The sequence below is a fragment of the Mirounga angustirostris genome, unplaced genomic scaffold (assembly GCF_029215605.1).
Source record: "Mirounga angustirostris isolate CCGP_5_RB_7025 unplaced genomic scaffold, mMirAng1.0.hap1 SCAF_9, whole genome shotgun sequence".
In the NCBI taxonomy this organism is placed as follows: Eukaryota; Metazoa; Chordata; class Mammalia; order Carnivora; family Phocidae; genus Mirounga; species Mirounga angustirostris.
This window is the reverse complement of record NW_026991717.1, coordinates 116,877,950-116,899,941: the sequence shown is the minus strand read 5'-3', so window position 1 is coordinate 116,899,941 and position 21,992 is coordinate 116,877,950. Positions and strand designations below refer to the sequence as shown.

The following is a 21,992-nucleotide window of genomic DNA, read 5'->3' as shown; positions in this document are numbered from 1 at the left end:
CATATGATAATTGTCTTTCTCTGATTGACTTATTTTGCTTAGCATAACACCCTCTAGTTTCATCCACATTGTTGCAAATGGCAAGATTTCTTTTTTTATAGCTGTGTAATATTCCATTGTATATATATGCCACATCTTCTTTATCCATTCATCTATCAATGCATAGTTGGGCTCTTTCCATAGTTTGGCTATTGTGGATATTGCTGTTGTAAACATTGGGATGCAGGTGCCTCTTCAGATCACTACATTTGTATCTTTGGGGTAAATACCCAGTAGTGCAACTGCTAGGTCGTAGGGTAGCTCTATTTTCACCTTTTTAGGAATCTCCTGTTTTCCAGAGTGACTGCACCAGCTTGCATTCCCACCAACAATGTAGGAGGGTGCCCCCTTCTTTGCAACCTCGCCAACATTTGTCGTTTCCTGACTTGTTAATTTCAGCCATTCTGACTGGTGTGAGGTAGTATCTCATTGTGGTTTTGATTTGTATTCCCCTGATGCCGAGTGTTGTTGAGCACTTTTTTATGTGTCTGTTGGCCATTTGTATGTCTTCTTTGCAGAAATGTCTGTTCATGTCTTCTGCCCATTTCTCAATTGGATTATTTGTTCTTTGTGTGTTGAGTTCAATAAGTTCTTTATAGATTTTGGATACTAGCCCCTTATCTGATATGACATTTGCAAATATCTTCTCACATTCTGTCGGTTGTCTTTTAGTTTTATTGACTGTTTCCTTTGCTGGGCAAAAGCTTTTTATCTTGATGAAGTCCCAATAGTTCATTTTTGCCTTTGTTTCCCTTGCCTTTGGTGATGTGCCTAGCAAGAAGTTGCTGTGGCCAAGGTTGAAGAGGTTGCTGCCTGTGTTCTCCTCAAGGATTTTGATGGATTCCTGTCTCACATTTAGGGCTTTCATAAATTTTGCGTCTATTTTTGTGTGTATGGTATAAGAAAATGGTCCAGTTTCATTCTTCTGCATGTGGCTGTCCAATTTTCCCAACACCATTTGTTGAAGAGATTGTCTTTCTTCCATTGGATATTCTTTCCTGTTTTGTCGAAGATTGGTTGACCATAGAGTTGAGAGTCCATTTCTAGGCTCTCTATTCTGTTCCGTTGATCTATGTGTCTGTTTTTGTGCCAGTACCTAACTCTCCCATTCTTTGGAGATTTAATAATTTACTACATTCTACTGAAAGGAAAAGCTTTCCCTTCTCCCTTATTTATTAATGTATGTTTTATTAGCAATATGCACTCATGGACGTATTTTATTCAATGGATTATAATCCTTTACTATCATCATTTATTTCGATTGTTTCAGATTTGGCCAGTGGGAGCCCCTTCAAGCTAGTACCTGTGCCCCTTTTTTTTTTTTAAGATTTTATTTATTTATTTATTTATTTATTAAAGATTTTATTTATTTGTTTGACAGAGATAGAGATAGCGAGAGCAGGAACACAAGCAGCGGGAGTGGGAGAGGGAGAAGCAGGCTTCCCCCAGAGGAGGGAGCCCGATGTGGGACTCGAACCCAGGACCCTGGGATCATGACCTGAGCCGAAGGCAGACACTTAACGACTGAGCCACCCAGGCGCCCCAAGATTTTTTTTTTAAAGATTTTATTTATTTATTTGAGAGAGTGAGAATGAGAGAGAGTACATGAGAGGGGGGAGAGTCAGAGGGAGAAGCAGGCTCCCCGCTGAGCAGGGAGCTCGATGCGGGACTTGATCCCGGGACTCCAGGATCATGACCTGAGCCGAAGGCAGTTGCTTAACCAACTGAGCCACCCAGGTGCCCCCAAGATTTTATTTTTAAGTACTCTTTACACCCAATGTCGGGGCTCGAGCTCACAACCCTGAGATTAAGAGTCACATGATCCACCAACTGAGCCAGCCAGTTACCCTGCCTTTTAATTTTCTTACTTACTTTCTTGCACAGATATTCCAGGCTCATCTTTTACTTTCCCTACTCCGGTCTTAGAATCAATCATTTGTCCAAGGTTGCTAGTATGTTTTAGTAGGAAACCTGAGTAGCTTTTTTTTCTTAAAGATTTTATTTATTTATTTGACAGAGAGAGAGAGATCACAAGTAGGCAGAGAGGCAGGCAGAGAGAGGGGGGAAGCTGGCTCCCTGCTGAGCAGAGAGCCCGATACGGGACTCGATCCCAGGACCCTGAAATCATGACCTGAGCCGAAGGCAGACGCTTAACTGACTAAGCCACCCAGGAGCCCCCTGAGTAACTTTTTAAACTAACAACTCCTTGACATGGTTATAGAATCAGAGGATATATAAGTGAAATACTGTCGTAATTAGACTAGTTTAAGGGAAACCTAAAAATTTTATGATATAAATTGTGAGAGTTCTAAGTCATATAGGTCAGGTGTGAAATATGAGATTTATTTTGTGATTGAACAAAGCCTTAAATGCAAAAACACCAGTTTTGTTCAATATATTTCTAAAACACATTTCATTTCTAATATTTCTATAATTAACATGATATAAGACTATAAACAATTTAAAGTTTTAATGACACATTTCTAGGATATAGCAGAATGAGTAACAAAACTATAGGAGAGCTCATTAAACAGGATATATTTAATCTATTTTACTTTTTCCTCCCAAGATAGTCTCTTTGGTTTCAGTGGGCATCTGCAATTATGAGAAAATTATGTCATTTGCCATAGCCAGATGCTGACCTCTGATACACGAAGGCAGATGAAAATCAGGAAATACAAGTGACACTGATAAACCAACAGCAATCAGCTAATGCAGGCCACAAAGCTTCTATGTGATGAATTTGGAAAATTACTTGACCTAAAAGCTTACCTTAGAATAATACTTTATAGAAGACAATTTTAATAATGCCTACTATTGAAAGAACAATTTTTTTTTTAAAGATTTTATTTATTTATTTGACAGAGAGAGACACAGCGAGAGAGGGAACACAAGCAGGGGGAGTGGGAGAGGGAGAAGCAGGCTTCCCGCCGAGCGGGGAGCCCGATGCGGGGCTCGAACCCAGGACCCTGGGATCACGACCTGAGCCGAAGGCAGACACTTAACGACTGAGCCACCCAGGCGCCCCGAAAGAACAATTTTTTTAAAAGATCTTATTTATTTGACAGAGAGATAGAGCCAGAGAGCACAAGCGGAGGGAATGGCAGAGGGAGAGGGAGAAGCAGGCTCCCAGGTAAGCAGGGAGCCCGACACGGGGCTTGATCCCAGGACCCCGGGATCATGACCCAAGCCAAAGTCAGATGCTTAACCATCTAAGCCACCCAAACGCCCCTGAAAGAGTAATTTTTAAAATGGAAGTTGCCTAGGAAAGAAGGTAACAAAAATAACAGTAATGTATAAAAATTTACTTTAATAAAATTCACAAAATCAAGACAAATGTTCAGTTGCCTGATTTCTGTAATATGCTTTCACTATTATCTTGAAGTTAGTTTTGATTGATATTAACTTTTTCAAACTATCAGTACACTCACAAGCCATTCATTCATGCATGCAAAAATATTTTAATGAGCGCCTTCTATGTGTTATGCCTGTACCAGGTGCTGGAGAGGTAGCACTGAACAACAATAAAAAAAAAGCCCCAGGATGCCTGGGTGGCTCAGTTGGTTAAGTGGCTGCTTTCGGCTCAGATCATGATACCCAGGTCCTGGGATCAAGTCCTACATAGGGCTCCCTGCTCAGTGGGCAGCCTGCTTCTCCCTCTCTCGCTCCTCCTGCTTGTGCTCTCTCTTCCTCTGTCAAATAAATAAATAAAATCTTTTTTTAAAAAGCCCTCAAATTCTTTACTTCTGTGAGGTTTCATTCTAATCAGGAAAAGAGACAATAAACAAATATATAAGTAATATTCATGCAGCTCATAGAGGCAGATGGGAAAGAGAAGAATTTGGAGTTGCACCTAAATTCCACTTTAACACCCACTAGCTGTGTGACTTTGGGTCACACAGGTACAGTTTAAGTTAGTATCTGTCCTTTCTGAGAGTCAATTATCTATAAAATGGGAATGACATATTGTAGCTACATGGGGTTATTAAAATCCTTAATGAGACAAGAGAGGTATAAAGTACCTAGCATAGTGCTTGGTACAAAATATGGTCTCCAAAATATTAGTTCCCTTCCCTTTTACTTCCAGATCTAAAATAATAGTTTCACTCTCAACACTTAAATAGGGTACAGAAAGATAAATTCAAGACTCAACTAGCCAAAAAAAGGAGATTCAACTTGCTGGGTTCATAATCATGTGATCATGGATTATCAGTGAATTGCTTTATAAATCATTAAAAGTATTTATCAATATCAAAAAACATATAGGTCAGGGGCACCTGGGTGGCTCAGTCAGTTGAGTGTCAGAACACTTGATTTTGGCTCAGGTCATGATCTTGGGGTTGTGAGATGGAGCCCTGTGTCTGAGCTCTGCACTCACCAGGGAGTCTGCTTGAGATTTTCTCTCCTTATCCCTCTGCCCTTCCCCCACTGCTTGTGTGAACACTCCTTCTCTCCCCGCGTCAAATAAATAAATCTTGAAAAAAACAGACAGGTCATATACTATGCTCTTCTTAAAATAAAATGGACCATAATGTTCCCATATGACCATCAATCTCTGTTTCAGACAAGAAAACAATGGGACAAGGTCTGAAAATAAAAGAGCCAATTCTAATAGTAAAGCCATTCAGCAATAACGTCCTGCTTCAAGTATGACAGAGGTAGTTATTGAGACTCGGGAGGGTTTCTACCTACCTACCATATTATCTTTCTCCTGATCCTGCTTCTTCAGATAACTTAATACAGACATTGTATCTTTCTCCATTTTATACTGCTGTTTCTTTAAGTCCTCATTACTTTTTGCCAGTCTCCGGGAAGTATCACGATACTCAATCCTAGAGAGTTCTGTGACTTCCAGCCTGGCCTCCCAAAGGGAGGCATTGGCCTTGGCTCTGTCCACTGTAGATTCATCAGCTTTTATTATCTTCCTGCATGGGAAGAGGACATTGACAGCATATAACTATTTCTCTACTATATTAGAATTATACCTTTCTCTTTACTACTATTTGTTTTGGTTGGCATTGCCTGGCACATATGAGCAAATATTGTTGGATGAATGAGTTAATAAATACATATTTATGATAAGGGAGTTAAGTGGGTGACTCTTCTCAGAAGAGGAAAGGCGTAAGTCAAATTCATTTCATAAATCTTTCACATCTTTTCATTTACCTCTTTTTCTCGTATTTGAAACTGTCATTTCTATTCCTACCCACTCAGTTTTAGACCTTGGTTCTCACTCCTGCAAATCCATTACCTTAGTTCCCCCTCTGCATGATAATACATTTGTAGTGTAACTGTAAGTCCATCATTCTGTAATCTTCCACATACTCCAACCCCAGTTTTGGTTTTGTTTTAGGTTGTTTTTCGGGGGGCGGATTTCTGGCTAGACCTTGGACAAAAGATCAAGTCACAAGGACAAGTATGTTAAATACTTTATTAGCTGGTGCCACAATGCATCAGGCTTCAAGGACAGCTGAGAAACGAACCATAATCACTTATACAGAAGTAAAAAGAAAAATTTAAAATAATAATAATAAAGCATGGCTTCAAAGATTGAAGTGATAAAAGAAGAGTTTTTCAAAATAAAGATTTAGGGGCGCCTGGGTGGTTCAGTCGGTTAAGCGCCTGCCTTCGGCTCAGGTCATGATCCCAGGATCTTGGGATCGAGCCCCGCATCGGGCTCCCTGTTCGGCGGAGAGCCTGCTTCTCCCTCTCCCTCTGTCTGCCACTCTGCCTACTTATGCTCTCTCTCTGTTAAATAATTAAAAATCTTTAAAAAACAAACAACAAAATAAAGATTTATGGTATGAAGATTAACAAAACAATGCCCCTTATATGTGGTAGGCACTGGATGCATAAATATTTAGATAATAAGTAAGACTTTACCTGCATTTGAACTCTAAATATTTTCACACATAGATTATGTGTGGATCTTTCTGTACTATCTACCCTCCATCCCCACCAACTTCTGGTTCTCCATCCCTTTCCCTTCTGTTCTCTTCAAATTAATGCCAGCCCCACCTCCAACCCTCTAGCCTGTTATTGCTTTGACCTCCCTTTCCAGCATGATTTAGGCAGTAGTGACAGGCTGCCTTGCTATAATCATCCAATTACTCCCTGAAGGTATCAGGTCTAAGCTGCTCAGAACAGTTGATGGCAGCTAGGATTTCTCATAAAACCACTAATACTGACTGAAAAACAAAGCGGCGTTTCTCAAACTATGAGTCATGGAAAATCCAAGGAATACAAGGTCTGTTACCCTCAGTGTTCCTCCTTGTTGATATATGTACTGTAGATGCACGGTCAAAAATAGAAAACTTATGCTAGTGAGTTCCAAGAATGTGACAAGCCCTTGGCACTTTTAAAAAGTGCAAGACTGGGGCACCTGGGCGGCTCCGTTGGTTAAGTGTCTAACCTCAGCTCAGCTCATGATCTCACTTTGGCTCAGGCCATCATCTCAGGGTCCTGGGATTCAGCCCTGCGTCAGGGCTCTGTGCTCAGTGGGGAGTCTGCTCAAGGATTCTCTCTCTCCCTCTCCCTCTGCCCCCCTCTCTCCTTCTCAAATAAATAAAATCTTTTCTAAAAAGTGTTTATGCAGGGCGCCTGGGTGGCTCAGTTGGTTAAGCGACTGCCTTCAGCTCAGGTCATGATCCCAGGGTCCTGGGATCGAGTCCCGCATCGGGCTCCCTGCTCTGCAGGGAGCCTGCTTCTCCCTCTCCCACTCCCCCTGCTTGTGTTCCCCCTCTCGCTGTGTCTCTCTCTGTCAAATAAATAAATAAAATCTTTAAAAAAATAATAATAAAATTTAAAAAAAGTGTTTATGCAATTATGTAAAAAAGAAAGAAAAAAGTTACACTGCAGAAGAATACTTATATTAATACATGGGGGGGGGCTACAAATAAATATGTACCCTGGGCTATCATTTTATGAAGAAGAAAAAGAAAATCCCCAAATGATAGTAGTAGTTACATTTGGATGATGGGATTACAGGTGATTTTTGTTTTCTACTTTGACTTCCATGTTTCCTAAACCTTCTGTACTGAGCATGTATTGCTCTCTTAAACAAGTTACTTTATAAACCTTACAAGTTTGGGGGATTCCCTTTTGGTCTCATATATAGTGATTGATGCTGGACACCATGTATGATTCCAACAAACCACTAGAGTCACCCAATAGATTTAGTGGCAATCTAGCAGCAACTCCATGCAAAGGGTTAGTGCTACAGCAATGCCTACTTTAGGGGTTCTGACCAGCTTGGGGAAACGTGAACAATTACCAATTCGTTCAAATCTTTTACGTTTTCCTTTGAACCAAAAGGAATCCTTCAAAACGCCCAACGAACTACTTCTTCAATCACCCAGAAATTCTCTAGATGTTCAAGATATTCTCAACTACATCACAGAGATCTCTCAGGTGGGGGGCGGGGGCGGGGGGAGAATGAAACCCAGAGCATAGTTCCCATTGAAAAAAGAGAAGATTCAAGTTGAAGCATACATGGACACCTTAATTTGTTTATTTAACAAATAATAAGCATCCACCATGATCCAGGGTCTCTGCTAGGTGCTGGAGATATGGAGAATAATGCTTAGTGCCTACTCTAGAGAAGCTTGTAGTCTTTTTTTTTAAGATTTTATTTATTTGACAGAGAGAGGCACAGCGAGAGAGGGAACACAAGCAGGGGGAGTGAGAGAGGGAGAAGCAGGCTTCCCGCCGAGCAGGGAGCCCGACGTGGGGCTCGATCCCAGGACCCTGGGATCATGACCTGAGCCGAAGGCAGACGCTTAACGACTGAGCCACCCAGGCGCCCCGAGAAGCTTGTAGTCTTGAGCAGGGGTTTCCAACCCTGGCACTACTGATATCCTGAGCCAAATAATTCTTTGTTTGGAGAGCAGGTGGGGGGTGTCCTGTGCATTGCAGGATGTTTAACAGTATCCTTGGTCTCCACCCACTAGATGCCAGTAGCACACATCCCCCGATGAGAACCAAAAATGTCTCTAGATAGTGCCAAATGTCCCCTGGAAGCCAAAATCGCCCCGAGTTGAGAACCACCGGTCTGGAGCAGTACTGTCCAACAGAACTTTCTGTGGTGATGTTAATGTACTATCCCTAGGCTGTCCAATACAGTCACCAGTAGCCACATGTGCCTATTGAACATATGAAATGTGGCTAATACAACAGAAGATGTGATTTTTAAATTTTAAGAGCCACACATGGCTGGTCACTACCCTATTGGACAGCGCTGGTCTAGAGGACCTTCAGTATACCAAGAAATGTTATCCTGACCTTCTGATCTTCACTTCTAGTGTCAGAACTAACTCTTCCTCCTCATTCCCAGTGCTTTGGTTTTTTCACTAGCCCCTATTTCATTTGGTCCTGTATTTTATTCTTTGGGAACTTATCTGCCTCCATTGTTAATGCATTACACATAGGCAGGGGCTGTGTCTAAATTATTCAGGGTCCCAAAACTCACACTCCGTTGTTTAGGTTGGAGCAGTACGGTTCGCATGCATTTTGGGAATTTTTGAACAATGAGGCTGTCCTTTTCAGAATCCAGGAGAGCAAGAGGAGGGCAGTTAGCCAGCCGGCCAGCCCCAGCGTCCCGCCGGTTCCCAGCCCCGAATCCCCAGAGGGTAGGCCCGGGGAGAGGGGACCCCAGCGTGGCTTCTCCTTACTTCTTGTCTTTGTCTTTGCCTTTACTCTTGCCTTTCTTTTTGTCCTTTCCCTTAGACGGCATCCTGGCTTCACCAGGGGCCCCACTGCAGTCGACGTTTCTCCACCGCCTCCCCGGCCCGGCTCCGTTTCTAAGGAAACCAGCACGCCCAGCTTGTAACGTTCCGTCCCGGCCGTTGCCCGTGCGCCTGAGAGCGCACGCGCCCGTGACGTAGCCCCGACGCCGCCGCCGCAAGGGGCCCGGTCCGCGGGCCGGGCACGGGGGCGGGGCAGAGAGCGCTCCCAGGGCTGAGGGCGGCGGGCGGCCGCGCCGGGGCGGCGCGCGCGCGCGGTGAGTGTGCGGGCAGCGGGGACGCGGCTGGGCAGACTGGCGGGCGCGGGTTCGAAACGGGCCCGCACGGGGCGGCGGCGCGGCGTCCTGCAGGCCGGGCGTTTCCGGCGGCGCGACGGTCGGTGCGCCCAAGCCTCAGGAGGCTTGCTTCCCTGGGGTTCCGTCCGCCCCGCCGCGGGCGTCGGTGCGTCACCCCGCGCCGGCTTTGCAGCGTTTCCCCCTCCTTGCCATCGCGTCCACCCCTTGGCCTCGCGCCGCAGCCAGCGTGGCCGAGGCCGCCGTGCTCCGCCTCGTCCTCTCCCGAAGCTGCCCTGACTCTTTTGGTTTCCTTCTCCCTCTCCTAGCTTCTTCTTCTTTTTTTTAAAGATTTTATTTATTTGAGAGAGAGAGAGAATGAGAGAGAGCATGAGAGGGAAGAGGGTCAGAGGGAGAAGCAGGCTTCCTGCCGAGCAGGGAGCCCGATGCGGGACTCGATCCCGGGACTCCAGGATCATGACCCGAGCCGAAGGCAGTCGCTTAACCAACTGAGCCACCCAGGCGCCCCCTCTCCTAGCTTCTAACTCTGGCTAATTCTGTAAGGGATGAAGCATTCAACGGACTTGCCAGGCTCAACACTTTTTGATGAGGCCGTGGAGCACTTTTCCGAGGGCGGTGGTTGGCGGTGAGGCTGGCAGCCTCGTTTGGGGAGCGCGTGCGGGCGTCCGAGAAAAGTCCTGTCAGCTGGGGTCGGAGAGGCTCCGACGAGGAGAAAAGTGTTGTCACCTGGGGTGGGAAAGGCGGCAGGGCCACGAGGAGAGAGCTCTGGGGTCAGGCCCTCGGCCCCGTTCTGTCCCGTGTGTCCGACGCTGCCCGCCCAAAACGGCCCCGGATTCCCATTTATTGATACCTGTCTCGTCCGCGGCCCCTTTTTGTGCAAGTTGCATACAGTTGGAACTTCGGCCTTTTGGTGCTTTGTTTTTTGTTTTGTTTTGTTTTTTCCTGAGCACATTTGTGAAAAGGGGTATTCAAAAGTGTTCTTTTTCAGAGGAGGAGCTCTGTGATTATGCCTTCATTCTGTGAGAGTTAGTCATTGAGGACGATCGGGAATTCAGGGTGCCAAGACAGTGCCTAGGAAACTTGTGACTGAAGCTCTGCTATGCGTTATCCTACATTTCAAATTGAATTTAAGGTGTTTTTTTTTTTTTAAGATTTTATTTATTTGACAGAGACAGAGAGGGAACACAGGCAGGGGGAGTGGGAGAGGGAGAAGCAGGCTTCCCGCGGAGCAGGGAGCCCGATGCGGGGCTCGATCCCAGGACCCTGGGTTCATGACCTGAGCCGAGGGCAGATGCTTAACGACTGAGCCACCCAAGCACCCCTGAATTTAATGTTTCTTTAAAAACTTTGTACATCTTCCCTCTCCATTTCTCGAGGTCTTTGTCCTGATGTCCCCTTCCTTTTTTTTTTTCCCTCCAGTTGTGTAGCTTCTGTTTATGAATTCTGTGGCTAGAGGGAACATGCTGATTTGTTAATGAGCGCTGAAAATCTTTTTAGACACAGCGTGTGGGGGCGCCTGGGTGGCTCAGTTGGTTAAGCGACTGCCTTCGGCTCAGGTCATGATCCTGGAGTCCTGGGATCGAGTCCCGCATCGGGCTCCCTGCTCGGCGGGGAGTCTGCTTCTCCCTCTCCTGCTCTCTGTCTCTCATTCTCTCTCTCTCAAATAAATAAATAAAATCTTAAAAAAAAAAATTATAGACACAGCGTGTGTTAGCGTGATTTTAGCTTACCCCCCCTTTTTTTTGAGTAGAGTTGATTCACAGTGTTATATTAGTTTCAGTTGTACAACATAGTGATTCACCTCTATAGGTTCTGCTATGCTCACCACAAGTGTAGCTACCGTGTAAAATGCTATTACAGTATCATTGTATTTTCTATGCATTAACTTACTCCCTAAGTCCCTTTTATTCCAATGATTTATTCATCCTGATGTAGGGAAATGTTGGGGTTAAGAGCCGACGGCCAAGAAAGAATTCTTGAGACATCTTCGGTGCAAAAAGGTGGTTTAATTAAAGCATGGGACAGGACCTGTGGCCAGAAAAAGCTGCCCTGGGGTTGTGAGGTGTGGCCAATTATATACTTTCAAGTTGGGAGGGGGTTAGGGATAGCTTAAGTCTCTAAGGAATTTTGGAAGCAAGGTTTCCAGGAGCTTGAGGGGGCTAGCTATTATTAGGAAAAGGTCATTTATTACTGTCTAGTAAACCCTTAGTCATGAGACCCTTCAGATGTATATCAGTGGGCCATATGCTTGGGGGATGATTGCCAACATATATCTTGGTGGGGAAGTAGAGATAAAAAGTTTCCAAAGGAATTTTTATATATTAAAATAGACCACAGGATTCCGGGGGGTCGGGCTAAGGTTTCCTTTTGCCCTTACCAAAGTACTAACATCAAGGCAGCTGAGTTCCTAGAGGAACATCACTCTGCCTGTTCCAAGGACTTGTCATTGGGCTTTAAATAGTAAGGAAATTTAATTTTTTTATTTTGCCTTTGTTTCCCACATCAATTACACAGCTAGAAGCCTGCATCTCCTATTCCCCTTCACCTGTTTTGCCTAACCCTCCAACCCCTTCCCTCTGGTGGCTTACTGTATTTCTGGTGCAAATTTTCCCTCTATTTGTATGTCACACTCTGGTGGGTCCATACACTGAAGGAATTTCCTCTGATAATATCCATAAAGTTAGGATTAATTTTTGTCTGAGGTTCTGAAAGTGCATCCTATTGATAACTTGCAGAAAAGAGAGGTTAGGGCATCTTCTATACAGGCTGTATATTTGGAATTCTAAAAATTGGTTATTGTATAATATGAAGGTCAGTTCAAGACTTTCCTTGTTTGAACACAGGCCTATAGACTCATTTATAAACATGAAAATTTGATTGTAACAAGATTATTTCTTAATATACACATAATACTTTAAATTACATATACTTTATAGTTTTTTAAAATCATACAACATTTTTATTTACCATAAGTTTGTAGTTAAAACTGCTGTGATATGACTATGGCTAAGAGAAATGCCCATATTTATACTATAGTAGAGGTGGTTCTAGAATTTGCAGTCTTCTGAACCTCCACATTCTCTGCCAAAGAACTGGATATTATTCAGTCATCTGTTAGTAAGAAACATCTGATGATACAGATAGTAAAGTAGGCAGTTGCTATTTAGCAATTCATCTGGTAACATTTCCTTCCATAATTTCTGGTAGGTAGGTTTACTGTGAAGTTTCAGGATCATCTTGCTGAATAAATATGCTTTGTTTTATTTTTTAGAATGCTAATGCCTTTTTTAAAAAAGATTTATTTATTTGACAGAGAGAGAGAGCAAGAGAGGGAACACAAGCAGGGGGAGTGGGAGAGGGAGAAGCAGGCTTCCCGTGGAGCAGGGAGCCCGACGCGGGGCTCGATCCCAGGACCCTGGGATCATGATCTGAGCCCAAGGCAGATGCTTAACGACTCAGCCACCCAGGTGCCCCTAGAATGCTAATGCTTTTAAAACTTGGAATAAACCAGTTAGTGTTTTGTTGACTTGGCTTTACAATTGTTTTTTCTACAGTTTGCATAGTTCCCGGTCAACATAGAAATGTGGGAGTGTCTTGGCTGAATCCTCATGCAGACAAGATCATTATGGTCCTGGTAGGTAGGACAAGGAACCTGATAGAAAGTAACATCTGTGCTAGCTTAAAGCTCTAAATGTACTTCATATGCTTCTGGGTGGGTTTTGTTGGTGTTTTCTTTCTGAATTGGATTCTCTGTCCTTATCAAATGATGACTTTTCTCTTGTCCTGTTGATTGTAATATCAAGTGTAAAGTTGTTCAAAAAGCCAAACAACTTAGGACTACGTATCAAAATATATAGTATTTCCTGGTCTTGTTTTGTTTTGTTTTTCAAAATATATAGTATTTCTAATTTTCTCTTCTAGTAGTTCCCAATTTGGGTTTACTCTGTAAAGTCATCTGTGGCTTTATTCTTGTTTCGCCTGGAGACTCAAAGTTTCTACTCATAAATCATCCCTGAAATCACCTGATAGTAGATGGAACTCTATAGATGGAAGAGTATAGGTGGAGAGCTTTTGATTTGGTTTTCATAAAGCATTTAGAATCATGCATAAATGTATTATCCAAACTGTATCTGAAGGACTGATTCGTGTTTCCAATTATCATGGGGAGTCAGTTACTTTCATCTTACTTTTTTATTGCCCGTGGTACAAATACGGAATTCTATTAAATAGGTATTATATTGTGATATTGACTAGGTCACATCCCTGCAAGGGATAAGAAATCCTGGAGATCAAGGGTTTACTGTTATCAATTTTAAAACTAGGATTGTTGTGTTTTTTTTAACATTGACTTTTTTTTTTTTTTAAGATTTTATTTATTTGACAGAGACCGAGAGAGAAGGAACACAAGCAGGGGGAGTGGGAGAGGGAGAAGCAGCTTTCCCCTGAGCCAGGAGTCCGATGCAGGGCTCGATCCCATGACCCCGGGATCATGACCTGAGCCAAAGGCAGATGCTTAACGATTGAGCCACCCAGGCGCCCCTGACTGTTTTATTTTTATACAAAATAAGATAATTATTATTACTGGCAATTTATTTGCAAAGTATTCCATTTTTATTAGTTGCCTATTCTGACAAAGCCATTACACAGGACTACAAGTTCTCTAAGAAAAATTACACATGCAAATTTAAGTCCCACTTATCTGCACTTTGATTTCATGGATCTGGCAGATGTTCATTTAAGAAATGTTTAGTGAGGGGGCACCTGGCTGGCTCATTCAGTTAAGTGTCTGACTCTTGATTTTGGTTCAGGCTGTGATCTCAGGGTCGTAAGATTGAGCCCCACATCTGGCTCCCCACTGTCTGCTCTCCTTCTCCCTCTGCCCCCCTCTCTTGCTCATTCGTTCTCTCTCTCTCTTTAAAATAAATAAATAAATACATCTTTAAAAAAAAAAAAAGTTTAGTGAGTACCAGCTGTATACCATGCTACCTGACAGCTTGAGGAGTACCAGCCTCCAAGTGGCTTATAGTCAGGTATATCAGGTACTGACCTGAGCATTGATCTGTGAGAATACACAACTTCATTGGCACCGAGGTACTAACAGTTAATAAAAAACACCAAACCGTGATGGATAAAGGGAAGATGGTGTAAGTGCTGCAGGAATTTGGGGACATGAAAGGCTCTTATAGAGAAAGTTTACAGAAGGTGGGCTGAAAGGAAGAGGGAAGACTTTCTGGAAAGGTAGAATCATGTGAGCAAAATTCAGTGTGTGTTTGAGACAAGGAGATTTTTAACTAGAGCAGTAGTTCCCAAAGTGTGGTCCATGGACCAGTGGCATCAGCATCACCTGGGAACTTGTTACAAACTAGAAATGGAGATTCTCAGGCCCCCCTGGAGACCTGCTGAATCAGGATGCTGGCAGTGAGGCCCACCAACCTATGTTTTAACAAGTCCTCCAGGTGGTTCTGATACATCCTAAAGTTTGAGAATTGCTAGACTAGAGGAGAGGGTTCTTGTATGAAAGTAGTGGGCAAAAAACTTTGGTAAGGTAGCCTGGGAATTCACAGTGAAGGACTTCAAATGTGAGGCAGGGAGTTTGTCTTTTATCCTACAGAGCAGAGACGCCAACTTGTAACTTGAAGGCTGGATTTGACCCATAGTGTTTTGCCAGGCCTGCACAGTGGCTTTTGGGTTTTTTAAAATTTTTAAGTGGAATTAGTTGTCACTGTTTAAAAACCAGATTCCACACAGAAATCTGTGCTTTCAGCTTATCTTGAAAAAACCAGAAGACCTGGCAATACGGAGCCTGTAGTTCATCATGGCGGCAGTTTGTGGCAGCAGCGAGCAACGGCCCGTTCAGATGGCCTATGTCCTCTCTAGCTTGCCATAGTCTCCACCACTTCCTGTGGGTTTACACCTTTACTGACTTCTGTTTCCTGCTTGGCCCCAGTAAGTATGTAGGTCTTTGAGTTTGTACCTTCTGTTATGAACAGTGGAAAATTGATGAAAGTTTTATTTTTCTAAAGATTTTATTTATTCATTAGAGAGAGAGAGCAAATCAGAGAGACAGAGAGAGTACACAAGCAGGGGGAGGGGCACAGGGAGAGGGAGAAGCAGACTCCCCACTGAGCAGGGAGCCCGATGTAGGGCTCGATCCCAGGATGCCAGGATCATGACCCGAGCCGAAGGCAGATGCCCAACTGACTGAGCTACCCAGGCGCCCCCCCCCTTTTTTTTTTTTAAGATTTATTTATTTATTTTAGAGAGCGAAAATGAGCAGGGGGGAGAGGGAGAGAATCTCAAGCAGACTTCCCACTGAGTGGGGAGCCGTACATGGGACTCAGTCTCACAACCCTGAGATCATGACCTTAACCAACTGAGACACCCAGGTGCCCCAATTTGTGAAAGTTTTATTTTTTTTTATTTTTTATATTTTTTAAAGATTTTATTTATTTATTTGAGAGAGAGAATGAGATAGAGAGCATGAGAGGGGGGAGGGTCAGAGGGAGAAGCAGACTCCCTGCCGAGCAGGGAGCCCGATGCGGGACTCGATCCCGGGACTCCAGGATCATGACCTGAGCCGAAGGCAGTCGCTTAACCAACTGAGCCACCCAGGCGCCCTTGTGAAAGTTTTAACGAGAGTGAGCTGATTTATGTATTCATTCATTCAGCAGACATTGATTAATTAAACATATATGCCAGGTTGTACAGTGTTCAAAGATAAATGAATTCCTGACATGCTGTGGGTTAAAATCTAGTGGGAAAATGTTGAAAATAGTGGTGTATAGATTTGAGAATAGAGACATTGGTAATTGGAAGACCGGTTAAGAAGCTGTAACAGTCCCAAGTCTGAAGTAATAATGGCCAGAATTTAGATATTAACAGGGGTACTAGGGAGGAAAGAAGGAGAAAGAGATGGGAAAGATATTACAAAGGAAAAATTACCGGTTCTTGATAACAGATTGGAATATAGAAGGTATGAGAGTGGAGAATTCAAAGATGGCGAGGATTTTGAGTTGTGAATTAGGAAATCTGTGATGCTACTAACATGAACAGGAAATAAGAGAATCCATTTAGCCTCTGTGTGTGGGGGGGGCAAGGATGCCAAGGAAAGGGGGCATTTGGAGATGCCAGTTTGAAGTGTCTTTTGTTTTGAGTTCAGTGTATTGACATACCCACAATATTAAGTGTTTTTAAAAGGAAAACTTAATTGAGCACTACATCAAAAACTGATGTATTATACGTTGGCTAATTGAACTTGATAAAAAAAAAAAGAAAAAAATTTTTAAAAAAAAAGAAAACTTAGGGGCCCCTGGGTGGCTCAGTTGGTTAGGCAACTGCCTTCGGCTCAGGTCATGATCCTGGAGTCCCGGGATCGAGTCCTGCATCGGGCTCCCTGCTCAGCGAGGAGCCTGCTTCTCCCTCTGACCCTCCCCCCTCTCATGTACTCTCTCTCATTCTCACTCTCTCAAATAAATAAATAAAATCTTTAAAAAAAAAAACTTAATAGAACTGTCAAGATTGCATGCTTAGAGGTAGATATCACTCATTGCATTCTTGGTTTCCAAGGGCATACTGGGAAGGTGTTTAAGTTGTAGTTAACAAAATGTCTTGAAAATGTTTGCTTTGGGGGCCGTGTAGTTAGAATTTCTAACCTTGTTTGAAACCTCTGTTGGATGTATAATTTTCAGATTTATGTTGCATAGGTAGGTTTAACTTTCTGGGAGAATGGAAGATACTGTATAAATTCAAATGCTTAAAGATATTTTCTGAGTATCAGTACTACCCTTCAGAATTTAAATCGTAATTGGCTGTGTACGGGTGAGATATCCAAAGGATGAAATGTTGCCATGACTTTTGTTTTATTGAAATCATAGGGGTGCCTGGGTGGCTCAGATGGTTGGGTGTCTGCCTTTGGCTCAGGTCATGATCCCGGGGTCCTGGGATCGAGCCCCACATCGGGTCCTGGCTTAGCGGGAAGCCTGCTTCTGCCTCTCCCACTGCTCATGCTCTCTCTCTCTCTCTGTCTCAAATGAATAAATAAAATCTTAAAAAAAAAAAAATCATAGCCAAAGTTTTTCCTCTTAGGATCTTACATTTGGTTCCATCTGCACTTTCTTTCTTTCTTTTCTTTTCTTTTTTTTTTGAAGTAAGCTGTATGCCCAGTGTGGGGTTTGAACTCATAACCACGAGATCAAGAGTCACATGCTCGACTGACTAAGCCAGCCAGGTGCCCCCATCTGCTTGCCTTTTTTTTTTTTTTAAGATTTATTTATTTATTTACTTGCATGCGAGTGGGGTGGAGGGGGGTAGGGGGAGAGGGAAAAAGAATCTCAGGCAGACTCCCTGCTGAGCATGGAGCCTGATGCAGGGCTCAATCTCACAACCCTGAGCTGAAATCAAGAGTTTGACACTCAACCAACTGAGCCACCCAGGTAACCCCCTGCATCTGCTTTTTAAAAAAATGTTTTACTGGGGTGCCTGGGTGGCTCAGTTGGTTAAGCGACTGCCTTCGGCTCAGGTCATGATCCTGGAGTCCCGGGATCGAGTCCCGCATCGGGCTCCCTGCTCGGCAGGGAGTCTGCTTCTCCCTCTGACCCTCCTCCCTCTCATGCTCTCTGTCTCTCATTCTCTCTCTCTCAAATAAATAAATAAAATCTTTAAAAAAATAAATAAATAAATGTTTTACTGTGGTAAAACATATAACATAAAAATTGCCATTTTAACTATTCTAAGTATACAGTTCAATAGTATTAATTATATTCACTGTTTTATAACCATCACTACTATCTATTTCCAAAACTCTGTCATCACCTCAAACAGAAACTCTGGACCTGTTAAGCAATAACTCCCATTCTCCTCTACTCCCCTACCCCCTGCTAACCTCAATCTACTTTCTGTCTCTATGAATTTACCTATTCTAGACATTTCATGTAAGTGGAATCATATATATCTTTTTGTATCCAGCTTATTTCACTCAGCGTAATGTTTTCAAGGTTCATCCATACTGTAGCATGTGTTAGAACTTCATTTCTGTTCTTTTTTTAATTTACACAGTCTCCAATGTGGGGCTTGAACTCATGACCCTGAGATCAGGAGTCACATGCTCTTCCAGCTGAGCCAGCTAGGCACGCCAGAACTTCATTCCTTTTTATAGCTGAATAATATTTATTGAATATATGTATCATATTTTGTTGCATATCTATTGATGGACACTTCAGTTGTTTCCACCTCTGGTTGTTGTGAATAATGCTGTAATGAACATCGGTGTAGAAATATTTTTTTGAGTCCTTATCTTCAGTTGTTGTGGATATGTACCTTGGACTAGGATTGGCTTGGTCCCTTTTTAGTATATGTGCTGCCGAAGCGAGCACAGGCTTGGTCCCTTTTAACCATGCACTCATACATGTAATAGTAAATGGCCCCTCTTGATCACACTATTGAACACACACCTTATTAGAGGAGTTCTTTACAGCAAAAAAAAAAGACCCCACTAAGTGCATAAACTAGATTTTATCCACTTTGTTTATGGATCAGCTCCTTAGTCACTGCCCCCCATACATTTACACACATACATTTATACAAAATATACACTAGCTTTTAGAGGGAGTGTGACTTGCCTCCCTTTGCTGTTGCTGATTTTATAAACAAGTGATTTTGTAAGAGTGGCTATATTCGTAGTTTGAATGAGAAGAAAGTATGGAAAAGGAGAAAGAGCCCAAGAGTACTAGACTGCAAGTCAGGAGATGAGCGTGGTGATCTGGTTTCCAAAGGTTGAGCAGATTAGAAATGAATATGAAAAAAAATTGTCACCTCAAAAATAAGCTTACTGACAAGAGAGAAAAGAGAGAACTTTGCTCTTATGATTATCCATGTCCATCTTCTATAGGTTGAAAAAATGGCACATTAGTTGAAGGAAAGAAAGGGGAATGCCCAGAAGAAAAAGAAAATATTGGTAAGTAGCCAATATAAAATAATACCCCACTTTTCCATAGGTCAGATTTCTGCACATTCTGCTTTCTTATTCCTGAGAGCTCAATCTCTGAGCCACTAAAAGACCTGTCTCAAGGTCTACAACCCTTATCATTTTGGAGAGGCTCTCATTTGCATGAGTTGACATAAAAATCTAATAATTATGGCTTTCTGACTTACATCCCATTGATTTTAAAGATTTAAAAAAATTACCGTGATGGCAGCTTATTGAAGGAATTCTGTATATACAACACTCATCAGTGATACACAGCATGATGTCAGGGAAGACTAGCTCAAAAAGCATAGCAATCTGGGACCATTTGATGGCAGACAGGCAAACAGTCCTATAGAACTGTGTAGCCCTTAGAGGCATCCCAGGTTTGCAGAAAAATATAACTGATGATCATAATCATGACCCTGAATCATAAGTCACTTTAGAAATATTTGTAGCCAACATTGTTAAAATAAAAATGTTACATTATTTAAAGGGGAAGCATCTTAGACACATTTGAAGAAAGGTACTTGTGTGGCAGCCCTATTCCTTTATATATCAGGTATCATCATAATATTTCAGTCTTTCTCATTTTGTCATTTTGATATAACATATTTGAAGCAGTAGATACTTTTCATTTGATATCAAGAAAGAGAAAATAGGTTTTCACTTCTCTTCCCACAAATTCCAGTGTAAACAGTGACAAAGGGCATTGATCCTTGTAATTACTCTTCTGCACGTAAATGCCTCCCACAATGGATATGGGTTTGAAGGCAGAAATAGTTTATCACCTTAGGTTTTTATTATATTTGCTCACTGGAGCAATATTAACCCTCTCCTGACTGGTAGTAGCTTCCTGTCTAAAGGTTTTTCACTCTTAATGGATGGGTAGGAAAAGGCCTTGTGCCTTGTGAAGAGAGGGGCAGCAAGAGCAGCAGCTTTCCCCAGGCAGTGGGTACTGTAGCTAAGTCAAGCCTGAAACAATGAAGAATGAAGTCAGGCACTGCCTGATCTCATTTTGGTATAACACCCAAATGGTTTCATTGTATAGAATCGGCCTTTTTGACACTTGTCTAATGATGTTTTGATTCAAATGGAATAAAGTACAGAAAGAAGTGATCTGTTTATAGGGAAGATTTTATATTTGTTGTTAACTACCAATGTATCAATTCTAATTCCTTTATTGGAGGTGTTTGCTCTTAGGGTTGGAGAGACCTTAAAAGAGATCTCATTCAACCAGCCTTCTGATTTGTGAATCCACCAGGGACAACGTAGTCAGACTTGAGCTGGGCCCTTGGGGCAAGAATCCTCTCCTCACCACCAGCGCAACAACTCCTACCGTTGGGAAGTTCTTCCCATTCAATCTCTCCCTTGTAGTTTCCATGCTTATAAGTCTTATTACAGCTCTTTGGCAGCGTTCTAAAACAAGGTGATTATTTAATAATTCTTTTTTATTTTGTTGATGACTGAAAAATGCGGGCGCCTGGGAGGCTCAGTTGGTTAAGCGACTGCCTTCGGCTCAGGTCATGATCCTGGAGTCCCTGGATCGAGTCCCGCATCGGGCTCCCTGCTAGGCAGGGAGTCTATTTCTCCCTCTGACCCTCCCTCCTCTCTCTCATTCTCTCTCTCTCAGATGAATAAATAAAATCTTTAAAAAAAAAAAAAAAGAAAGAAAGAAAAATGCTTGTTACAGAGTTTTTCAGTGGTTTTCATATCTGTGCCAGTTGTCAGTCTTCTCCCTTTCTACCAAATATCTCTTCGGTACCTAAGTATTAATGCTACTGTTGTCTGATTGGACATTTTCTTTCTATATATAGCATGAAGAAAGTTGCTATTCTGTTAATATAAATATTTTCACTCTATACCTTCCTTGATTTAGCATTTCATTTCACTGTTAGGTTTATTATTCAGTTATTAATGGATGCTTATAATTGTAACAAATATAGTGACTCGTTTATTTTCTCCCTACTCTTTCCTAAATATATCTGACGTTTTTGAAGTATTTACATTCCTTTCACCCTAGGAACAAGCAGGATATTGTATGAGCTGTAGTTTTTCTGACTTTAATGCTTCTCCTTAAATAAAATACTGGGACTCAGGATGCCTGGGTGGCTCAGTTGGTTCAACGTCTGACTCTTGGTTTCGGCTCAGGTCATGATCTCAGGGTACTGAGATCAAGCCCCACATCAGGCTTCATACTCAGAGTGGAGTCTGCTTAAGATTCTCTCCCTCTGCCCCTCCCCCACACTCATGTTCACTCGCTCACTCTCTCTCAAATAAATAAATAAATAAAATCTTTTAAAAAAATATCAGGAGGAGGGTGCCTGGGTGGCTCAGTCATTAAGTGTCTGCCTTTGGCTCAGGTCATGATCCCAGGGTCCTAGGATCGAGCCCCCACATCAGGCTTCCTGCTCAGCGGGAAGCCTGCTTCTCCCTCTCCCACTACCCCCTGTTTGTGTTCCTTCTCTTGCTGTGTCTCTCTCTGTCAAATAAATAAATAAAAATTTTTTTTAAACCTAAAAAAAAAATCAGGACTGTAATAGAAAAAAAATGGAAAGCATCAAGTGGTGGGATATGATTATTTTCAGAGAAATTAAAAGTCTATACTGTTTTTAATTTTTTAGAGTTAATCTCATTGGAATAACATGTAGTTCCTAAAACAAGAAGTGTGTAAGCTCCGTTAATAGAAATAATGTACAAACTGAAAAAAAAAAAGCTGAACACAAAATATTATGCAAATACTGGTTATAACTTGCAGTAGCCTCTAAGATGGCCCCCACTGATCCTCACCTCTTGGTATTCATGCCCATCCTCTCACACATTTCCTCAGGGTTGGACTATAGGACCAATGGGATATGGGGGAAGTAATAATGTATGACTTACAGGGCTAAGTCATAAAAAAACAGCCGCTTCTACCTTGCTCTCTCTTGGGTTTCCCACTCTGGAGGAGCCAGCCAC

At 42.4% G+C, this 21,992-nt stretch overlaps 2 protein-coding genes across 15 annotated transcripts in view; one reads left to right on the top strand and one right to left on the bottom strand.

Moving 5' to 3' along the window:
* BBOF1 (basal body orientation factor 1) overlaps window positions 1-8,886 on the bottom strand; it is a 40,812-nt gene extending 31,926 nt beyond the window's left edge. Inside the window, exons 1-2 of the mRNA XM_064571348.1 lie at window positions 8,709-8,886; window positions 4,736-4,964 (exon numbers count right to left, since the gene is read on the bottom strand). Of these exons, the coding sequence (XP_064427418.1) occupies window positions 4,736-4,964; window positions 8,709-8,770 (291 nt within the window). The 5' untranslated portion in view covers window positions 8,771-8,886. The remainder of the gene's footprint in view (window positions 1-4,735; window positions 4,965-8,708) is intronic.
* A 17-nt stretch (window positions 8,887-8,903) lies between these two features.
* Window positions 8,904-21,992, top strand: part of ENTPD5 (ectonucleoside triphosphate diphosphohydrolase 5 (inactive)) — a 39,299-nt gene continuing 26,210 nt past the window's right edge. For 4 of the 14 annotated variants that reach the window (XM_045901210.3, XM_064571332.1, XM_064571327.1 and 1 more), the window contains exons 1-4: window positions 8,904-9,037; window positions 12,628-12,707; window positions 14,838-15,019; window positions 18,960-19,025. In XM_045901210.3, coding sequence (XP_045757166.1) covers window positions 19,000-19,025 — 26 coding nt within the window. In that variant the 5' untranslated portion in view covers window positions 8,904-9,037; window positions 12,628-12,707; window positions 14,838-15,019; window positions 18,960-18,999. The remainder of the gene's footprint in view (window positions 9,038-12,627; window positions 12,708-14,837; window positions 15,020-18,959; window positions 19,026-21,992) is intronic. The other 10 variants (XM_064571333.1, XM_064571329.1, XM_045901208.3 and 7 more) reach the window with 7 other exon arrangements.